The sequence below is a fragment of the Halichoerus grypus genome, chromosome 15 (genome assembly GCF_964656455.1).
Source record: "Halichoerus grypus chromosome 15, mHalGry1.hap1.1, whole genome shotgun sequence".
NCBI lineage: Eukaryota > Metazoa > Chordata > Mammalia > Carnivora > Phocidae > Halichoerus > Halichoerus grypus.
In genome coordinates, this window is record NC_135726.1 from 55846177 (window position 1) to 55866815 (window position 20639).

Sequence of the window (20639 nt, forward strand, 5' to 3'; positions counted from 1 at the left end):
ATGCTCCCGTCTCTATGGCTCCCGAAGGCGCACCAAGCCCAGAGGCCGTCGCCTCCGCTTTGCGGGCTGGTGCGTGCCAAGCAGCAAAACTTTACAGCGGCGCGGCCATCTTGAAATAGGTGCACTTGTCCGTACAGGAAAGGGGAGTGTCCTTTAAGGAGTGGAAACCATTGGAGCAACCTTAGGAAATGCTTATAGAGAACGGCATAGGGTTTCGAGAAGCCAGAGTAGTACGACAAAGGCAGTAGGCCTCACTGTGGGCACAGAGTAAACTAATTCAGTTTAGGGAAAAGATCTCTTCTTGCCAGGACTGGTGGTGGTGGTTAGGTGACATCTCCAGGGTGAAAGGTGAGAGGGCTCGTGGGTAAGTAGAGCTAGTAGTGAGGGAGGGGCTGTGCTCATCACCAAGGTGGAGGGTGGAGAAATGTGGGGGATAGAAGACTAGAAATTGTTGGTAGAAATTTCTTAAAAGGTTTTTATCTCAACTCAAATGTTTTCACATATAATTTCTAGTGAAGTAATTATTAAAATTGGAATTGAGTCAAAGAGAATGAACAGTATTTGTTGGGTAGATAATAATAGATTGTTGTCCCAAACCAGTTCTATTGATGAATACATTTTACTGGCTGCTATCCTTCTTCAAAAACTGGATCCCAGGAAGAGGGTAGCTGGGTGGCGCAGTCGGTTAATCATCTCCTTTTCAGCTCAGGTCACTGAGCCCCCCCTGGGCGAAGGCTCCCAGCTCTGCGGGAAACCTGCTTTCGCTCTCCCTCTGCCCACCCAACCCCCGCTTGTACTCCCGTGCTTGCTCTCTCTCTCGAATAAATAAATAAAATCTTTTTTAAAAAAGAACTTGATACTAAAACAAATAGCTAATTTATATTAAGTGTATACACATTTTTTGAACAGGGAACTAGTTCAGGTGTAGTAATTACATTATCTTACTTAGCACTCTGAAAGCTGATGTGGAAATGTCATTTGGAGCGAACAGCCAATTCTTGAAACATCTTCAGTGTAAATAAGTGGTTTTATTAAAGCATGGGGACAGGACCTGTGGGCAGAAAGAGCTGCACCGGGATTGTGAGGAGCAATTGATTATATACACTCAATTTGGAAGAGGGTTAGGGATAGCATAAGTCTTTAAGGCATTTTGGAAGCAAGGTTTCCAGGACTTTGAGGGGGCTAGCTATTGTTAGGAAAAGGTCATTTATTGCTGTCTAATAAAACCTTAGTCATGATGATGTGGGAAACAAAGGCAGAAGAAAAATTATTAAATTTCCTTACTATTTGCAGCCCTTTGGCAAGCCCTTGAGGTGGGCAGTTACATTCCTGTAGGGACTCAACTGCCTGGATGTTGACACTTTACTAAGGGCAAGAGGCAATCTTAGCCCGACCTCCAGGATCCTGTAAGTCTACTTTAACATAAAAAAATTCCTTTGGAAACTTCCTTTATCTCTATCCTCCCCCCCTCCCCCCATGATACATGGTGGCAATCATCCCTGAAGTATATGACCCACTGATAGACATTTGGAGAGTCTCACCGAGTAAGAGACAGGTGGGGGTAGGTAGGAAGAGATAGGTAGGGGGCTAGGTGATCAGGCTCACAGGAATCCCAGAAATGCTGAGGTGTAATGAAACCAGATATAAGGGAACAAACCAGACCACCCTGCCCTGGGCGTCAGAGGTGGGGTCTTTTTATGATAGTCACATAGTGACCAACAAAGAATAACCAGACCCCAAAGAAGAAATAAGCCATTAAAGATGTTATCATCAATCCCACTTAAACCAAGACATTACAAGAATGATAAGGCCACAAGCTCCCTGGTTAGTTCTAAATAAAAGATTGTTGGTGGAGGCCCACATTGGCAACCCTGTCAGAACCCCCTTACTCCTGAGAGCTTTTCCTGTATCCTTGCTTAATAAAACTCTTATCACTTTACTTACACTCCTTTATCCGTGAGATTCATTCTTCAACCCTTTGAGACAAGAACTTCACTCTCCCGCTTCAATGACCCTTCAGATGTACATCAGTGGGCCATATGCTTGGTGGATGATTGCTAGCATATATCTTGGTGGGTGGAGATAAAGGAAGTTTCCAAAGGAATTTTTATAAGTTAAAGGAGACTTATAAGATCCTGGAAGTTGGGATAATGTTAAGCTAGGACTGCCTTTTGCCCTTAGCAAAATATTAACATTGAGGCAGTTGAGTTCCTAGAGGAAGGTCACTCTGCCTCTCTCAAAGACTTGTCAATGGATGTAAGATTTAAGGAAATTTAATTTTTTTCTTTTGCCTTTGTTCCCCACATCAAAAGCTATTGATGGTGAAACTAAATATTACCCTCACTTCACACATGGGGGGAAAAAAAGGCCAAGTCTATCAGAATGCCTATTTCCTCAATATCTCATCAATCTTTTAATCTTTGCCCATCTTAAGGGTGAATAAAAATCTTATTTCAGGGGCACCTGGGTGGCACGGTTGGGCATCCAACTCTTGGTTTCATTCAGGTTGTGATCTCAGGGTTGGGAGATTGAGCCCTGTGTCAGGTCCCACGCTCATGTGGATTCTGCTTGAGACACTCTCTCCCTCTCCCTCTGACCCTGCCCCCTCTCAAATAAATAAATCTTTTGGGTTTTTTAAAAAGATTTTATTTATTTATTTGACAGAGAGAGAGCGAGAGTGCACAAGCATGGGGAGTGGCAGGCAGAGGTAGAGGTAGAAGCAGGCTCAATCCTGCGGGGCTCAATCCCAGGACCCTGGGATCATGACCCAAGCTGAAGGCAGATGCTCAATGGACTAAGCCACCCAGGCGCCCCTGAAATAAATAAATCTTTTAAAAAAATCTTATTTCAGGGGCGCCTGGGTGGCTCAGTCGTTAAGCGTCTGCCTTCAGCTCAGGTCATGATCCCAGGGTCCTGGGATCGAGCCCCGCATCGGGCTCCCTGCTCCGCGGGAAGCCTGCTTCTCCCTCTCCCACTCCCCCTGCTTGTGTTCCCTCTCTCGCTGTGTCTCTCTCTGTCAAATAAATAAATAAAATCTTAAAAAAAAAAAAAAATCTTATTTCAGTTTTTCTTTAATTTTATAAGCTGCTTGTTTACTTTGTGTGTATTTATAACTATTATTCTACCCCCATTCTCCTATATTGACACACACCCTAGTTTGGGGCTATTATGAATAAAGGTGCTATGAATTTTCTTGTGTAAGTCTTCCTAAGGACATATCATTGTTTTTGAGTAAATATCTAGGAGTGGAATTGCTGCCTCATGTGGTTCTCAGTTTTAATTTATTTATTTAAGTAATCTCTACACCCAACATGGGGATTGAACACACAACCTAGAGATCAGGAGTCGCATGCTCTTCTGACTGAGCCAGTCAGGCGCCCCATGATTCTGTTTTATTTTGCAATTCTCTTTAAGCTTGAGTTAGTTTTGAAAGGATTTTTATTCTTTTAAAGATTTTGATGGTTTAAGTAATATGGATATACTAACAGTGGATTTTTAATTTGGGGGCTTTATCCATAGATTTATCATAAAGGAAACTTCAGGGGGGCGCCTGAGTGGCTCAGTCGTTAAGCGTCTGCCTTCGGCTCAGGTCATGATCCCAGGGTCCTGGGATCGAGCCCCGCATCGGGCTCCCTGCTCAGCAGGGAGCCTGCCTCTCCCTCTCCCACTCCCCCTGCTTGTGTTCCCTCTCTCACTGTCTCTCTCTCTCTGTCAAATAAATAAATAATAATAAAAAATAATAATAATAAAGGAAACTTCAGAATAACTCTTCCTGCAAATACAGTTCTCTGCACATAGGGATTTACTTTTCCTCATTCTTCCAGGAGTTATATGTTAATCTTGGTTGGATTAGATTTGGTGTTTACATTATGATGACTATGTAAATACTATTTATAGCTCAGCCATGTAGTGTACTAGGATTATTTTTCCTTTCTTGTACAACTTTTAAATTCTCCCTGGAGTTGTTTTATTTCTTCCTTCCAGAAATTCTGGCCCTTGGTTCTCAGAAAGCCCCGCCCTTGGCACGGGCTCCACGTGGGAGCCAGCTCTCACGTGTGAATAACTTGCCACCTGGACATTGGCTTGGGACCGCTCTCCTCACCTTTCTGGGCCGTAACTGTGTCTCCCCACAGGGAGGGCTTGGTTTCTCCCAGTCGCTGTTTGTTCACTTCCATGCATGGCATCATCACTCTCCCTGTACCGTGCGTGCTTCTCCAGATACTTTTTTGTCCTCAAAAATCTTCCTCTCAGCCTCCATATCCAGTCAGAAGCGTTCCCAGGGTATTTGTCCTTTGGCCTTTATGTTTGCTCTTTTTAGTCCGTTGAAAGATTTTTTATTTTTGTACGGATACCTAACTTTTTTTTTTTTTAAGCTTTTATTTATTTGACAGGGGCGCCTGGGTGGCTCAGTCGTTAAGCGTCCGCCTTCAGCTCAGGTCATGATCCCAGGGTCCTGGGATCGAGCCCCGCATCGGGCTCCCCGCTCGGCGGGAAGCCTGCTTCTCCCTCTCCCACTCCCCCTGCTTGTGTTCCTGCTCTCGCTCGCTCTCTCTGTCAAATAAATAAATTAAAAAAAAAAAAAGATTTTATTTATTTGACAGAAAGGGACACAGCGAGAGAGGGGACACAAGCAGGGGCAGAGGGAGAACCAGACTCCCCACTAAGCAGGGAGCCCGAGGTGGGCTCGATCCCAGGACCCTGGAATCACGACCTGAGCGGAAGGTAGACGCTTACGACCGAGCCACCCAGGCGCCGGGATACCTAACTTCTAAGATGGCTTCGCCTTGTGTGTTTTCCAAATCCTTCTTCGTGCAAAGTGGATTACCTTTCTCGCCAACCCGCTGAGGTGGACTACCCTACCCCACGTTTGACTTGTGTAAGTTCGAGCTTCTGAAAATCAGTGCAGTTTGCAGCGCAGGATTTAAGGTGAGAGAAAGGGGATTATTTTCGGTAGGTTTTCCCTGTACGGAGCCTCACCTGGCTCTTCGGACCAAAACGGCCACTTCGCCTTCCGTACGTCGATTACTGAAGGATGGCCGCCGCGGGGACCGGTAGCCAGATGGGCGCAGACATATTGACTCCAGGAAAAGCCGGAAGTCCAGGCGGCCACGCTCCGCAGAAACGCCTCTGGTCCTCCTCGGCCGCCGTCGCGGAGGCCGGGCATGGGCGCGGCAGCAGTGTTCGCGGAAATGCTGCTTGTAGGCGGTCGCGGTGGGGTCGCTAGGAAAGCAGGTCTGTGTATGGTTCGGCTTATGGAGCGGGATGAGAGGACCAAGGTGTCTGTGGGTTCCCGGGCGGGTGCAGGAGTGAGGTCCGTTGGGGAGAGGAAGCAAGTGGGAGCCCGTGACGGGGTGTCTGTGGGTGCGGTGGCTTTGGAGTCGGTCCTGAGGGATTGTGGGGGTCAGTGACTACAGGTGTGTGGAGATCAGCGTTTCCGAGTCCGTGGTCAGGGTTTGGTTTGTCTGTAGCGCCCAGTGATTGAAGACTAGGGAGCGGGTGGTTTTTATCAGTGAAAGTGTTGTCCACCTCGGATTCGGGTTTTACCCTGCGGCTCCGTGACGAGCTGGGGCGCACGGCCAGCGAACCCTGGTGTTTCGGGCTTATTTCGGGGGTGGGGGAGGTCCAGGTGTGTCGGCTCTGGAGCGGTTTGTGACGGCTGAAGTAGATTGCTGGATGGGTTGGGGTTCCACGGTTTCTTTCCCTCCAATCCAAGCCCCTAGTTTTCCTTTGGCTTTACACCTCTCCTCTCGACCCCATAGTTACGAGAGCTTGGTTGGAGATGGAGGATTAAAGACAACCAAAGTGGTTTCTACTAAAGATGAGGATTTTGCCCTTTCTGCAGGTTCTCTGTGTGTAAGCATACGCACACGCACTTGGAAAAGTTTCTTTTCGGTGCCGTTGTAACACAAGTAAACTAACATTGCTGTTACCCCAATTCTATTCCCTAATGTTAGTATCTGTTAACTTTTTTCATTTATTTCCTCTTCAGTCTTTATTTTTCTATGTTTCACAGTTCCAATAACCTGCTGAAACACTGGTATAATTTGCCTCAATATTTAGTTTCATGTCATAAATACTATATAATAAACATAAGTTTTTTCTTTAAAAAAATTTTTTTTTAAACTAATGTAACAGTATATACCGTCAGGAGGCAAATCTGTGCCATTGTGACCGGAATCACTTAATCTCTGCATTCATTTAGGTAGAATTTAAAGATGTTTATGTTTAAGTAATCTCTACACCCAAGGTGGTTCTCAAACTCATAACCCTGAGATCAAGAGTTCCATGCTCCATCGACTAAGCCAGCCAGGTGCCCCTACATAGAATTTAAATACTTAAATATTCAGTTATCACTTTTGAAAGTAGATTATGATTCTCCATTTACCTGTGCATGTGGTTTCCTGTTCCTCCTGCCCACCTTGATCTTTAATTTTTTGCCATTGTGAAGTGTTTTTTAACTTTTTGTTCTCTTTCAATTTACTATCTCTTAGAAGAGCAATTACATTAAAAATACTTATTTTATTTCTGCTTACTTCACTGAATTTTTAGTATTATGAACTTCCCATTCCCTCTGATTTTTATTAGAAAGTTCATAGTTTTTTTTGTTTTGTTTTGTTTTTGAGATTTTATTTGACAGAGAGACACAGTGAGAGAGGGAATACAAGCAGGGAGAGTGGGAGAGGGAGGAGCACGCTTCCCACTGAGCAGGGAGCCCGACATGGGCTCGATCCCAGGACCCTGGGATCATGACCTGAGCCGAAGACAGACGCTTAACGACAGAGCCACCCAGGCGCCCCTAGAACATTTTGTTTATCCTTTCATCAGCTGAAGAATATTTGGGTTGTTTCCACATTTTGGCTATTATAAATAATGCTCCTGGGGCACCTGGGTGGCTCAGTCGGTTAAGCATCAGCCTTCGGCTCAGGTCATGATCCAGGGGTCCTGGGATCAAGCCTCCTGTAGGGCTCTCTGCTCGGTGGGGAGTTGGCTTCTCCCTCTCCCTCTGCCTGTCTGCCTGCTTGTGCTCTCTCTCTCTGTCAAATAAACAAATAAAATATTTTAAAAATAAATAAATAAATAAATCTCCTTAAACATTTGTGTACAAACTTAAAAGAAAATTCCATTGTAATTAACATAGTGTTAATTAATTTGTACAATATAGTAATTCAACAATTCCATATATTACTCAGTGCTCATCAAGATAAGTGTACTCTTAATCCCCTTCATCTGTTTCACCAGTTCCCCTGTTGGTAGCCATCATTTTGTTCTCAATAGTTAAGAGTCTGTTTTTTGGTTTGTTTCTCTCTCTCTTAAGTTTATTTAAGTAATTTCTGCACCCAACATGGGGCTTGAACTCATGACCCAAACATCAAGAGTTGCAGGTTTTTTCGACTGAGTCAGCCAGGTGCTCCAGTTTGTCTCTTTTTTTTTGTTCATTGTTTTGTTTCTTAAATTCCATGTATGAATGAAATCATATGGTATTTGTCTTTCTCTGAGTGGCTTATTTCACTTAGCATTATACTCTGTGGATCCATCCATATTGTTGCAAACGGCAAGATTTCATTCTTTTTTATGGCTGAATAATATTCCATTATATATATAATATACATGTTATATATATAATATATACCATAAAATAGCAACATATACCAATAATATTCCATAATATATTATATATATTATGTATATAATACATACATATTATATATAGTTATAATAAATATATGTGTTGTTATGTATATATACATGCACACACACATATATATACACACCACATTTTCTTTATCCATTCGTCTGTCAATGGACATTTAGTTTGCTTCCATAATCTGGCTATTGTAAATAATGCTGCAGTAAACCTAGGGGTGCATATATCCCTTTGAATTAGTGTTTTCATACTCTTTGGGTAAGTACCCAGTAGTGCAGTTACTGGGTCATAAGGTTGTTCTATTTTTAGTCTTTTAAGGAATCTCTGTAATGTCTTCCATGGTGGCTATACCAGTTTGCATTCCCACCAGCAATGTATGAGGGTTCCTATTTTTTGACATCCTCGCCAATACTTGTTTCTTTTTTTTTTTTTAATCTTTTTTTTTAAAGATTTTATTTATTTGACAGAGAGAGACACAGTGAGAGAGGGAACACAGCAGGAGGAGAGGGAGAGGGAGAAGCAGGCTTCCTGCCAAGCAGGGAGCCTGATGTGGGGCTCGATCCCAGGACCCTGGGACCATGACCTGAGCTGAAGGCAGACGCTTAACAACTGAGCCACCCAGGCGCCCCGCCAATACTTGTTTCTTGTGTTTTGATTTTTATTATCCTGACAGGTGTCAACGTGATATCTCATTGTGTTTTGTGTGTACAAACTTTTGTGTGGACATGCTTTTACTTCTGGATATAAACCTGGTGTGAAATTGCTGGGTCACATGGTAAATATGTTTAACTGTTGGAGGAATTACCAGACTATTTTCCAAAGTGGCTGTGCCATTTTACATTTCCTTTAGCCGTTATGAGGCTTCCATTTCTTCCACATAATCACCAACACTTGTTATTTCCTTTTCCTTTTTTGTAAGAAAAACAGGCTTTATAAATTCCCCAGTATACCCTGGGGCTTTTGAATGGCTTAAGTTCCCTAAGAAACTCTTTTCCCAGCTTTTTCTCCTGGCCTTTCCCAGCTTTATCTCCTGGCCTTTCAACTGTGCCTCAACTATAATCTTTTGTCCCAGGCAGCTATAGGTTGTTTGTCCACCTTATATTGTTTTGTGTGTCTTTTTAAGGTTTTATTTATTTATTTATTTAGAGGGTACACATGTGAGGGGGGAGTGGCAGAGCGAGGGGGAGAGAGAATCTCAAGCAAATTGCATGCTGAATGCAGAGCCTGACTTGGGGCTTGATCCCACGACCCTGAGATCATGACCTGAGCCGAAATCAAGTCAGTTGCTTAACGAACTAAGCCACCCAGGCGCCCCCACCTTACATTGTTTTTGAGAGCCACCCATTGCTTTTCCATCTTGTGTGAGGTCCAAATTAGAGGGATGAGCGTACTGCATTAGTCCTTCAGGTAGGCCTCACACAGGTTGGAACAGTTAAACACAATTCTTTGCAAATACAGTCTTCTCTACTCATTCCAGGACCAGGAACCAGAGTCCCCCACTGGGAATGCTGGCTCCCATCTCTAGGACTACTACCAAACTGGGGAGGGAGTGAAGCAGGGGCAAATAAAAATGGCACAGAGCTTTCCTACCATTTTTAAGTTGCCTCTTTCTTGATTGAGCAATCACTCTGCTGCTATAAACCTGTGACTGTTTTTCAGAGTTATGATAAAGGTTTTGTTTTGTTCTTTATTCTGACAGTTCTTACTTGTTTCAATGTTTCTGTGGTGGTACAGGCCTTGGAACTTCCCACTCTGCCATTTTCATTCAGTGGGATTTTCCTCCATGATGTACATGATTATGATTAATTTTGTTTTGTCATTTTGGTCATTAGTACTTTTTTAAAGAAATAAACTGACTGTAAATGCAACTTAAGTGATGGCCTCTAATCCACCCCCTCCCTCCCCAAACATAATGGCTTTCTTGAACTTGTTCTATATAATGCATGTTTTTATACTTTCACTCAATGTGTATATAGCCAGAAAGAATAGTCTTGTTCTATATGCTTTAACTTTTTTCTCTTGATTTGCCTTTGTTTCCTTTCACATGATGATTAGTGAAAATGGTTTGTTAGGTAATTCTTTGCTGAGCATGTTTGTCTTTAAACTGAGGTGTGTACAAAAACGTGTACATGAGCACACTTGGTCTTAAAGGAATAGATGTCCAAATCCTCACCTTTTACATGTTCTCCTCTAAAAACTGTGTGAGAAGCCACTCTGCTGTGGGGCGTCATGCTGTGCTGGTTCTCCTCTCCTTTCACAGACTCCACTTCCATTTCATCGAAGAAAATGCTCACATAGGGCGCCTGGGTGGCTCAGTTGGTTAAGCAACTGCCTTCGGCTCAGGTCATGATCCTGGAGACCCTGGATCGAGTCCTGCATCGGGCTCCCTGCTCAGCAGGGAGTCTGCTTCTCCCTCTCCCGCTCCCCCCTCTTGTGCTCTCTCTCTCAAATAAATAAATAAAATCTTTAAAAAAAAAAAAAAAAGAAAATGCTCACATACTCACAATCTGGTGTTTCATTGCTCCAGAGTGCAGTAGCCTCTGGGATTTCAAATAAAGGGACAGATGGCCTTGAAATCCGGTGAGGGGCAGTAGCAGGGATAACATCCTGGCCCAGAGGAAATGTGTACTCAAAGTAAATTTACTTTTCAGCCCACAGGTCCTACTCTAGGAGCAAGATCCAACAAGTAAAGCAAGGAGGTCTCAGGACCAGTGTGTGGTCATTGTGGGGACACCATTGAGCAGAGACCAAGATTTCAGGAATTCAGGGGAATTCAAGAAGAAACTAAACACAAGTCCCCTTTACTGGGTGTTTCCAGTCACAGAAGAAAATGATTAAGGACCAGGTGACTTAGTTTTATTCTTTTACTTCATTCTGTGATTGATCTGGAGGACTTTAAAACTCAATTGAATTAAATGGAAAAGTATAAATTGGTAAAGTAGGACTTGTGCAGAAATAGATTTAGATTCCAACTTCAGTATCAAGGCAGATAGGATCGGGAATATATTGTTCCTAGGATCCACACTAAATGACTCATGTCAGAACATCACAGGTGACTGGAGCATCCTGCAGGCTGCGTAGCTGTCAGCGTATGTCTGATAGCTCCGGCGGCCATCACAATTGGAGAATCATGATGATCACAGGATATGCAATCACGGAGGAGAAAGCAGCCTGGTTCCACAAGGATGTCACTCTATAGTTCATGGCACTTGGGTGTCAGGACTTTTGTTTAATGGTGCTTCCTAGACGTGATATGGTAGACAGTGTCTTGTGCTCAGCTTCAGCTTTCTCCTCAGTGCAAAAGAAGGTTTCTCGAAGAGCTCTTTGAGAATAGACCAAGAGAACTCAGTGGGCACAGTTCTTCCTGGCATCATAACGGTGACCCATGGACCCAGCCTTGTAGCTGTCAGGGCTAATCTAGAAATAAAACCTAGGTGACCTAAGAAAATGGAAGGGTTGAAGGTTGAAAATGACTTTCAAAGGTCCTGTATGAACAAGTGGCTAAATTGGGTGTTTGAGTTCAGATACGGCAGTAGGGGGTTGAAGGTGCTGTTGTCTGTCAAGGTTGTTGGGATCCAGAGGGTTTGCTTTTGAACTTCCTCTTATGTAAGGTAGTACATGCTTCTTGCTCATGTTCAAAGCCAATTCCTACTGCCTCCTCTTTTATTACCTTTTAAAATTTAATCCTGTAAAAGTCCCTGAATATATTTTAAAGATAAAAAAAATTCCAATGATTACAAAGTCCTATAGCAAAAGTAAGGTTCTTTTTCATGTATGTAGAGCTAATACTTCAAATACATATATTGGAAATGTTTTCAGTTTAGCAGGAGAATTTAATGGCTACTTATTACAGAAACTAGTGATTTGTTGAATGCTACTGCATGATCACAGAGTATTTTGTTATATATAGGATTGAATGTGGATGTATTTTTGCTTCTATAACAATGTAGTTAAAAAAAAAATCAAGACACCTGGGGCGCCTGGAGCTCAGTCGGTTATGGCCGACTCTTGATTTTGGCTCAGGTCATGATCTCGGGATCCTGGGATTGAGCCCTTTGTAGGGCTCTGCATTCAGCAGGGTGTCTGCTCGAGATTCTCTCCCTCTCCCTCTGCCCCCCGCTTGCATGCTCTCTCTCCCTCTAAAATAAATAGATTAATCTTTAACAAAAAATCAAAACACCTATGTGGTGAACATGAGCACAGCAACTTCCTTTATATTCCTTCCATTTCAATAACTAGAGGAACACTCACATGACACAGGACCGTGTCGTTACAGGAATCGCTGACACTGGAGGACGTGGCCGTGGACTTCACCTGGGAGGAGTGGCAGCTCCTCGGCCCCAGCCAGAAGGACCTGTACCGGGATGTGATGTTGGAGAATTATAGGAACCTGGTGTCAGTGGGTGAGGACAGCTCCCCTGTGTCACTCAGAGGGACCCATCAGTGGCCTTTCCTCTCGCAGCTTCCGAGATCTCTGGTGTGTGTGCGCCTCTCAGAAGTGTAGGTTCTCAGTCCCCTCTCTGGCCCCAGATTCGAGGGTATAATGGGCCCGTCCTGAGAGAAGATCTTTAGCTTTGCCGATCTGCAAATTGCGTGGCTCCTAAAATATAATATTGCTCTGTGTTGGCAGACCCCAGCCCAGTTCACAGAGCCTACCTCTTCTGTCATTTCCCACGCACAGGGTACATGGCCAGCAAGCCAGATGCACTCTCCAGATTGCAACAAGGGGAACTGTGGACGACAGAACATGAGATCCCCAGTCGAATCCGTCCAGGTGAGAGAAAACCTGCAAGGATGGTGGCAAGGAATTCGTATTTAGTCACTCAGACCTGTCACAGCTGCAGGGGTGTCTGAGGACATGTGAACAGAGCTCCAGGAATCTCCCCGAGAAGGGCTCTTTTTCTTTGAGGTGCTTAGAGCACTTATCACTTCTTGGGTTCAATCCCTGTTTGTTTCATATAGGTCTCCATTAATTTTCTCTCTAGATTTCTTTTTAGAATTCCCAAATCTTGGGGCGCCTGGGTGGCTCAGTCGTTAAGCGTCTGCCTTTGGCTCAGGTCATGATCCCAAAGTCCTGGGATCGAGTCCCACATCGGGCTCCCCACTCAGCGGGAAGCCTGCTTCTCCCTCTCCCACTCCTCCTGCTTGTGTTCCCTCTCTCGCTGTCTCTCTCTGTCAAATAAATAAATAAAATATTAAAAAAAATCTCAAATCTTACCACCCTTCTCCCAGCATTGTGTCACCCCCTGTTCCTTCTGCTTCTCTTGTTACAAAAGTCTGCCTTCCTCACCTCTCTCCAAAGAGGAATGTTTGTTGTGAGCACTGTCTGACTGCTGCACTTTCCTGCCCCTTTGGGTAATGTCAGCTTCCCTTCTTAACATTCACCTCCATTTTTGATTAGGAGTTAGAATTTCAACAATGTGAATTGGGGGGGACATAAACATTCAGTCCACAGTACCTGCTGTTCTTTATGTCTTACATCCTGGCTGTGTAGGAAGACCTCTTGTGTCTTCTTTACTCTGACACCACCACCACACACAGTGCTTCTGACACCACGTGTTGGCAGTTTTCCTCACACCAAGCAGTTCTTTGTGACACGAGGCAGGTGTCCTACGATTTACCTCAATTCTGACATTATCTACCTGGAGGTAGCGTCAGATCCCACAGGTTAAGGGCTCCGTCACATGAGATTGCCCCCCACTTACTTCTCTCTTTCTTCCTTTGTTTCGCTCTTTCCCTTTCTTTCTTTCTCTTTCTCTTTCTTTTCTTTTCTTTTTTCTTTTCTTTTCTTTCTTTTCTTTCTTTCTTTCTTTCCTTTCTTTCTTTCTTTCTTTCTTTCTTTCTTTCTTTCTTTCTTTCTTTCTTTCTTTCTTTCTTTCTTTCCTTCCTTCCTTCCTTCCTTCCTTCCTTCCTTCCTTCCTTCCTTCCTCCTTCCTCCCTTCCCTCCCTCCCCCTTTCTTTCTCTTCCTTCCTTCCTTCTTTCCTTCCTTCCTTCCTAAAAGATTTTATTTATATATTTGACAGAGAGAGCACAAGCAGGGGGAGTGGCAGGCAGAGGGAGAGGGAGAAGCGGGCTCCCCGCTGATCAGGGAGTCTGACTCGGGGCTCGATCCCAGGACCCTGGGATCATGACCTGAGTAGAAGGCAGACACTTAACCAGCTGAGCCACCCAGGCGCCCGTATTTTTTTATTTTTCTGGAAAGAGTAATCACACTTACTGATTGAGGAAAAGGGTATTCTTTTTTTGCCCCCCACTTTAGATATCAATCACAGTTAGTAGGTCCCCAGGTTACTCACAACTTCTGTCTGTCTTGGCTACAAATCGGAGGTTCCCGTGACCTCCTCCCCCTGGATTTGCTTACTTGCTACAACAGCTCAGAGAACTCTGAGTGCTCTTATCACTTAGGAGATTGTAAGAGTTGTAGCGGCTCTCTGTGGGAACCAGGGGCGGTGAAGTGTGTTTTTTTCTAGACGCTTCCTGACCTTCTCAGCTTCCTTATGTAAAGTCTTTGCTATTCCTGCTGATTTCTTAAAATTTGTCATTTTTTGTTCCCAGCCCAGACCACATCATTAAACCCCATGCCTGCTTTGCTTTAATTTCCTTGTATAATTATTCATTCTGATCATTATTTTAGTCCATTTTAAATGAGACTGCTGGATTCATTCCCTTAAATCTTTCCTTTTCCTTATGATAATCAGTAACATTAAGTCCCAACTAATCATATTACCAGTCTTTTTTTTTTTAAGATTTTATTCATTTATTTGAGAGAGGGAGAACATGAGTGGTGGGAGGGGCAGAGGGAGAGGGAGAAGCAGCCTCCCTGCTGAGTAGGGAGCCCAATGTGGGGCTCGATAGCAGGACCCCTGGATCATGGCCTGAGCCAAAGGCAGATGCTTAGCTGACTGAGCCACCCAGGTGCCCCATATTACCAGTCTAATAGGAAGGAAATTTCTCTTCGATCAACAATCTCCGTGATACAGCTCTTGCTTATATAGAGTTTGTTTCCCTTTTCCTAAAGTCAAGGTCAACTATATTTGAAGGAGTCTCCTTAATGTGTTCCATACATGAGGATCTTTCCTTGGTTCATTGTTTTAAATATTTTTGATTACCTTAAATTTGTTTTGTTTTGTTTTGTTTTGGTAGCCTGTTACACATGGGCCCCAACAGCTGTGAACAACAACAGCAGCAACAACAAAATTCTTTTTGGAGATGAGTTTGTATGAGGAGAAACAAAATTAGTCAGAATAAACGAATATGTCTTGTGGTGAAAAGTGCCGGGAAGATCAGTGGGACAGCAGTGGAATAGTGGGCAAAGCCCTGGAGCCGCTGTAGCACCTGGGAGTCTAGCTGGGGCCTCTAATCTTAGGTCTTCGGGGAATGGGAGTACCTCTTTGGTAAGATGCCTTTGAGCAGCAGTATGAGGGATATGAGGCCTTGGGTGAATTGAGCTCCAAGTAGACAAAATGGTGAGTTAAAGGCCCAAGGCTGGGGCGCCTGGATTGCTTAGTTGGTTAAGCTTCTGCCTTCGGCTCAGGTCATGATCCCGGGGTCCTGGGATCAAGGCCCACGTCAGGCTCCCTGCTCCCTTCTCCCTCTCCCACCCCCTTGCTTCTGTTCTCTCTTGCTCTCTCTCAAATAAATAAAATCTTAAAAAAAAAAAAGTCAAATGCCTAAGGCAGGAGGTGTTTGAGGAATGTCAGGGAAGCCTGTGTGAATACAGGGAACGGAGCCAGAGGGTGTGGCTGGTGATCATGTGGAGATAAGGGCAGTGGGGTAGTGGCTGGAGTTTGGAGTACACAGCTCGTGTAGGACCTTGGAAGGACATTTCAAGGGCTTGATATTTTTAAATAACAAGAAGAAAACAATAGGGTGTTTTCAGTAGAAGACAAATGTGAAATCATTTATACTTAAAACGATGGCTTTGACTCTTCATAGAAAGGAGACGGTAGCAGACGGGTTGAAGCCTAAAATCCAGCTGGGAACCTGTTGCTATAGTCTAAGACACCTGCGGAGAGAGGGTGAGGGTCGGTCAGCTTCTCAATGTGTTTATAAAGAGGGCAGAAATGAATTCCTACTGAAGTAGATGGAGGGTGTGAGAGAAAATACAAAAGCAGGATGATGGTTAAGTCTTTTTGGTGTGAGTCTGGGAGGAGGGAGTTGCCATTTCTGAGATGAAGATGACGTGTGGAGGTGTGGGTTGAGAAGTCAGGGGCTCTGTTTTGGGCATCGTACGTCATTAGACCGTGCTCATGCACATCCAGGTGCAGCATGCTGTGTTTGGATATACCTGAGGAGTCCCGGGAGAGTTTAGGACTAGAGATAGAAATATGGATTGAGTAGATCTCCTGTGATATGCGTACAGATTAAGAAGAGCCTTGGACAACTAGCTATCAGAATGATGGCTATTTGTGAAATGCAGGGTTTCCTAATATGGTACCCAGACCCCTTTTGAGAGTGTATTTTTGTTAGATTTGGGTGATGGCCTGGGCTAGTCTATATATAATGCCCTAAGCAGGCCCTCTTGAGCCTAGTTGGTGAACCACAATCTTCATATGTGCTGGAAGAAATTGAATTTAGTGAGAAGTAAAGCAATATATTCTAGGAGTAAGATTTTAGTACCAAATAGAGGATGAATTGGCATGTAATATATAGAGGTTCAGCTTTTGAATGAGGCATCTTTTTTTTTTTTTTTTTTTTTTTGAGAGAGAGCACATGTGAGCCGGGGGAGGAGCAGAGGGAAAGAGAGAATCTTAAGCAGGCTTCATACTCATCACGGAGCCCAATCCAGGGCTTGATCTTACAACCCCGAAATCATGACCTGAGCTGAAATCAAGAGTTGGATGCCCAACTGACTGAGCCATCCAGGCACCTCTTGAATGAGGCATCTTGTGCTATAGTTCTGAACTGTGTGAAATTAATTGTCAAAATGAACAGTAAACCGGGGCGCCTGGGTGGCTCAGTCGGTTGTCTGACTTTGGCTCAGGTCATGATCTCAGGGTCCTAGGATCAAGCCCCATGTTGGGCACTCAGTGTGGAGTTTGCTTGAAATTCTCCTTCTCCTTCTGCCCCTCCTGCTGGTGCTCTCTCACTCTCTCTAAAATAAATAAATCTTAAAAAAAAGGCAACCAAGTCTATGTTTATTCATTTTGAGTGATCTAACCTTGTTCATGCACCGACTATTTTTATTTGTATTTTTTTTGCTTATATTACTGTGTTTAACCTTTGTCCAAGTGATAACAAACATATTTACTTGGACTTTCTTTAAAATGAGGTCATAGTGTTATCAATAAAGAGCCAGCCTACACAAAGCCATTTGTGAAATAGTTTTATTATATACCAAGCTCATGGAAAGATTCATTCTTCTCTTTTTTCCTAGAGATCAAGAAAGATGATGGTCATCTACAGGGGCACTTGCAAAATCAAAGATGTCCAAAGAGAATGAAACAATGCCATGAACATAATGCATTCGGAAATGTCATTCATCAGAGTAAAAGTAATTTTCCCTTAAGGCAAAATCATGATATCTTTGACTTTAATGGGAAAACACTGAAATCAAATTTAAGTTTAGTCAACCAGAACAGAAGCTATGAAGTAAAGAACCTCATTGAGGTTAATGGGGATACGAAATCCTTATCCCATACAAAGCATGACCAGTATTGTATTGAAATTAAATTTCCTGAATGTGGGAATTCTATGAATACAAATTCCCAATTCATCAAGCATCAAAGAACTGAAAAGATAGAGAAGCCCCATGTGTGCAGTGAGTGTGGAAAAGGCTTCTTCAAGAAGTCTCGGCTCATGGGTCATCAGAGAGTTCACACAGGAGAAAAGCCTCATGGGTGCAGCGTGTGTGGGAAAGCCTTTTCCAGGAAGTCCAGACTCACTGAACATGAGAAAACTCACGTAGGAGAAAAGCGGTATGAGTGCTCTGAATGTGACAAAGCATTCCCCAAGAAATCACGGCTACTTACGCATCAGAAAACCCATACAGGAGAGAAACCCTACGTGTGCAGTGAGTGTGGAAAAGGCTTCATCAAGAAGTCCCGGCTCATTAACCATCAGAGAGTTCACACAGGAGAGAAGCCTCACGAATGCAGTCTGTGTGACAAAGCATTCTCCAGAAAGTCCAGGCTCGTTGAACACCAGAGAACTCATACGGGAGAAAAACCTTATGAATGCACTGAATGTGATAAAACGTTCCGCTGGAAGTCACAGCTCAATGCCCATCAGAAGACCCATACAGGAGAGAAATCGTATATATGCAGTGATTGTGGAAAAGGCTTCATTCAGAAGGGCAATCTCATTGTACATCAGCGAACGCATACTGGGGAGAAGCCTTACATATGCAGTGAATGTGGGAAAGGTTTCATTCAGAAGGGCAACCTCCTTATACATCAACGAACTCACACTGGAGAGAAACCCTATGTATGCACCGAATGTGGGAAAGGCTTTAGCCAGAAGACATGCCTCATATCACATCAGCGATTTCACACTGGAAAGACTCCCTTTGTGTGTACTGAGTGTGGAAAATCCTGTTCACACAAGTCTGGTCTCATTAACCACCAGAGAATTCACACGGGAGAGAAACCCTATACCTGCAGTGACTGTGGGAAGGCTTTTAGAGATAAGTCGTGCCTTAACCGACACCGGAGAACTCATACAGGAGAGAGGCCCTATGGATGTGCTGACTGTGGGAAGGCTTTCTCTCACCTGTCATGCCTTGTTTACCATAAGGGAATGTTGCATGCAAGAGAGAAAGGTGCACGTGCAGTCGCATTGGAGAATCCTTTCCCAGAGAGCTATAGTTCACCCCTTTCCAATGCTAGCATGCAGGAGAAAGACTCTGCTGACACGGTGTCCGTGCACATGCCTTCCGTGGCAGCTCAGACTTCCTCACACCTCCGTGGCCTCCTAGCAGACAGGAACATAGCCACCGTGGGACAGCCAGGTGCCGGATGCGCACCGTCAGCAGATAACAGAATTTGCACAGAGAAGCCTTTTGAATGCAGTGAATGTGGTAGTGCCTTCACTGATCAGTTACGTCATATTTTATGTCACAGAAAGCACACAGGAATAAAGTGTGATACGATCAAGGTGGAAAACCCTTGACTAAAACCTTCCTGCTCATTATTGGGCTGATAAGTGTATACGGAGACAAATAGTATAACGACCAGGAATAGTATAAAGACAAATAGTATAAAGATCGGAAAATCCTTTGTGGAAAGATAGACCTTACTGGTGTTTCATAGGTCACATATCATCAGTGAGCTCATAGCTGGTAGAAATATAATGACCCTGGAAAAGTCCTTCCCCAGAAATAAGACTTTAGTAGGCGTCAGAGATCTCACACCAGAGAAGAACAGTTGGAAGAGCTCTGAAGGCAGTGAATGTGGCACGGCCGTCGGTGGGCATTCTGCCTCATCAGTTGGCAGAGGAAATCATACAGAAGCAAAACTGACCTCACCAACTGTGGAACATCTTCGGCAAAGTACCAGAAAATACATAAAGCAAATAAGCCCTGTGAAAATGAGTGTTTTAGAGATTTCTGCCACAAGTTTGAAATCATTTTACTTCAGATAATGTACATAGTGTACATTTTAGAACAATATACCTCGAATCAAACTCCTCATTGATATGATGGTCACTCTTTAATTCAAAGGAGGTGGTATATATTGGTATATATTGCACATCAATGGTTAGAGTTAGAACAGTGCGCCCCCTCCCTTTTTTGGGGGTGTGTGAATCTCTCATTCCCGCCCATGATCATTATATGGTTAGCTCTTGTGTTTCTTTGGTTCTAAATTTATTCAGTTTATTTTAGGCTACTGAAGTCCCTCCTTCAGCCTTCAAAAGGAAAGTGAATACATTTGATTCAATAACGTACCATCATGTGTTTGGATGTGTTTAACTTTGTAAATCTCACCCAAAGGAACAACTGCTCAGAACTCACAACCTGTCAGCCAGGTTCTTTCCCTAGAAGATAGTTCCCATCCGGTACACACACCACTCAGAAAAACTTTTCAACTGTTTCCTTTACCTAGTGCTGTTCTAGAACCTGCAGATGCTGACAGTGATGAACTGAACAAAAGTCCTTGCTGCCTTTGAGCTGGCATTTTTTTTTAAAGATTTATTTATTTGAGAAAGAGAGCACAAGCAGGGGAAGTAGAAGGCAGAGGGAGAGGGAGAAGCAGGGAGCCTGATGTGGGGCTCGAGCCCAGGACCCTGGGATCATGATCTGAGCTGAAGGCAGACACTTAACCGACTGAGCCACCCAGGTGCCCCTAAGCTGGTGTTTTTTTAAAGCTGGTGTTTTTTTAAAGCTGGATTATATGTGTGTAGCAATTTGACCCTCCAGCATGTGTAATCAAAGGATGTATACACCTACATTAGTTGAAAAGGACATACCACAGAAGATACAAAGTATCCTGGTAATTTCTTTTTCAAGGGGCATATTATTACTTGGAGCAGGAAAGGATTCACTTAGTTTTACACATGTAAAATAGGATATGGAGACTTTTTTAAAAGGTTCGTATTTTATCTCTCCACTTGAATTATAAATGTCTATCTGGATAGTTTATAGCTTTATATTCCCCAGCACATAGCAAAATAGAAATGAATTACATTGCTTTGAAAGATGATTGAAAGTGAGTGTATGACCTATTAATGACCTAACAGACTAATCAACCAAACATATTTTTGTCACTGAAGGAAAGGAGCTATAGGAAAGAAATTTCAAAGATCAGTATTATCCCAAGAAACATAAAAAAAAAAAAAAAAAAAGAATCCTGAATAGAGGCCTCTGGCAATATAGAAGGGGCAGATCAGTGAAGGAATAGGATCCACAGAACAAGCCCAATTAATGGAAGAAAATGACATCACTTTAAAAATTGAGGACAGTGTGTTAGATGGGTGGAGGTGAGATTCCGTTAGATGTCGTGGAGAAGAGCCCTGACCCCGGTCCACAGTCTGCCACCTGTTAGAGTTGCCAGAGTC

General features: G+C 43.5%; 1 protein-coding gene across 6 annotated transcripts in view; it reads left to right on the forward strand.

Moving 5' to 3' along the window:
- ZNF613 (zinc finger protein 613) overlaps positions 1-20429 on the forward strand; it is a 61929-nt gene extending 41500 nt beyond the window's left edge. The window contains exons 1-5 of one of the 6 annotated variants that reach the window (XM_036104076.2): positions 4814-4926; positions 10297-10490; positions 11922-12122; positions 12327-12419; positions 17025-20429. In XM_036104076.2, the coding sequence (XP_035959969.1) occupies positions 10476-10490; positions 11922-12122; positions 12327-12419; positions 17025-18755 (2040 nt within the window). In that variant the 5' untranslated portion in view covers positions 4814-4926; positions 10297-10475 and the 3' untranslated portion in view covers positions 18756-20429. Of the gene's footprint in view, positions 1-4813; positions 4927-5119; positions 5233-10296; positions 10491-11921; positions 12123-12326; positions 12420-17022 lie in introns of those variants that run through there. The other 5 variants (XM_036104075.2, XM_078063415.1, XM_036104079.2 and 2 more) reach the window with 5 other exon arrangements.
- Positions 20430-20639: the final 210 nt, after the last annotated feature.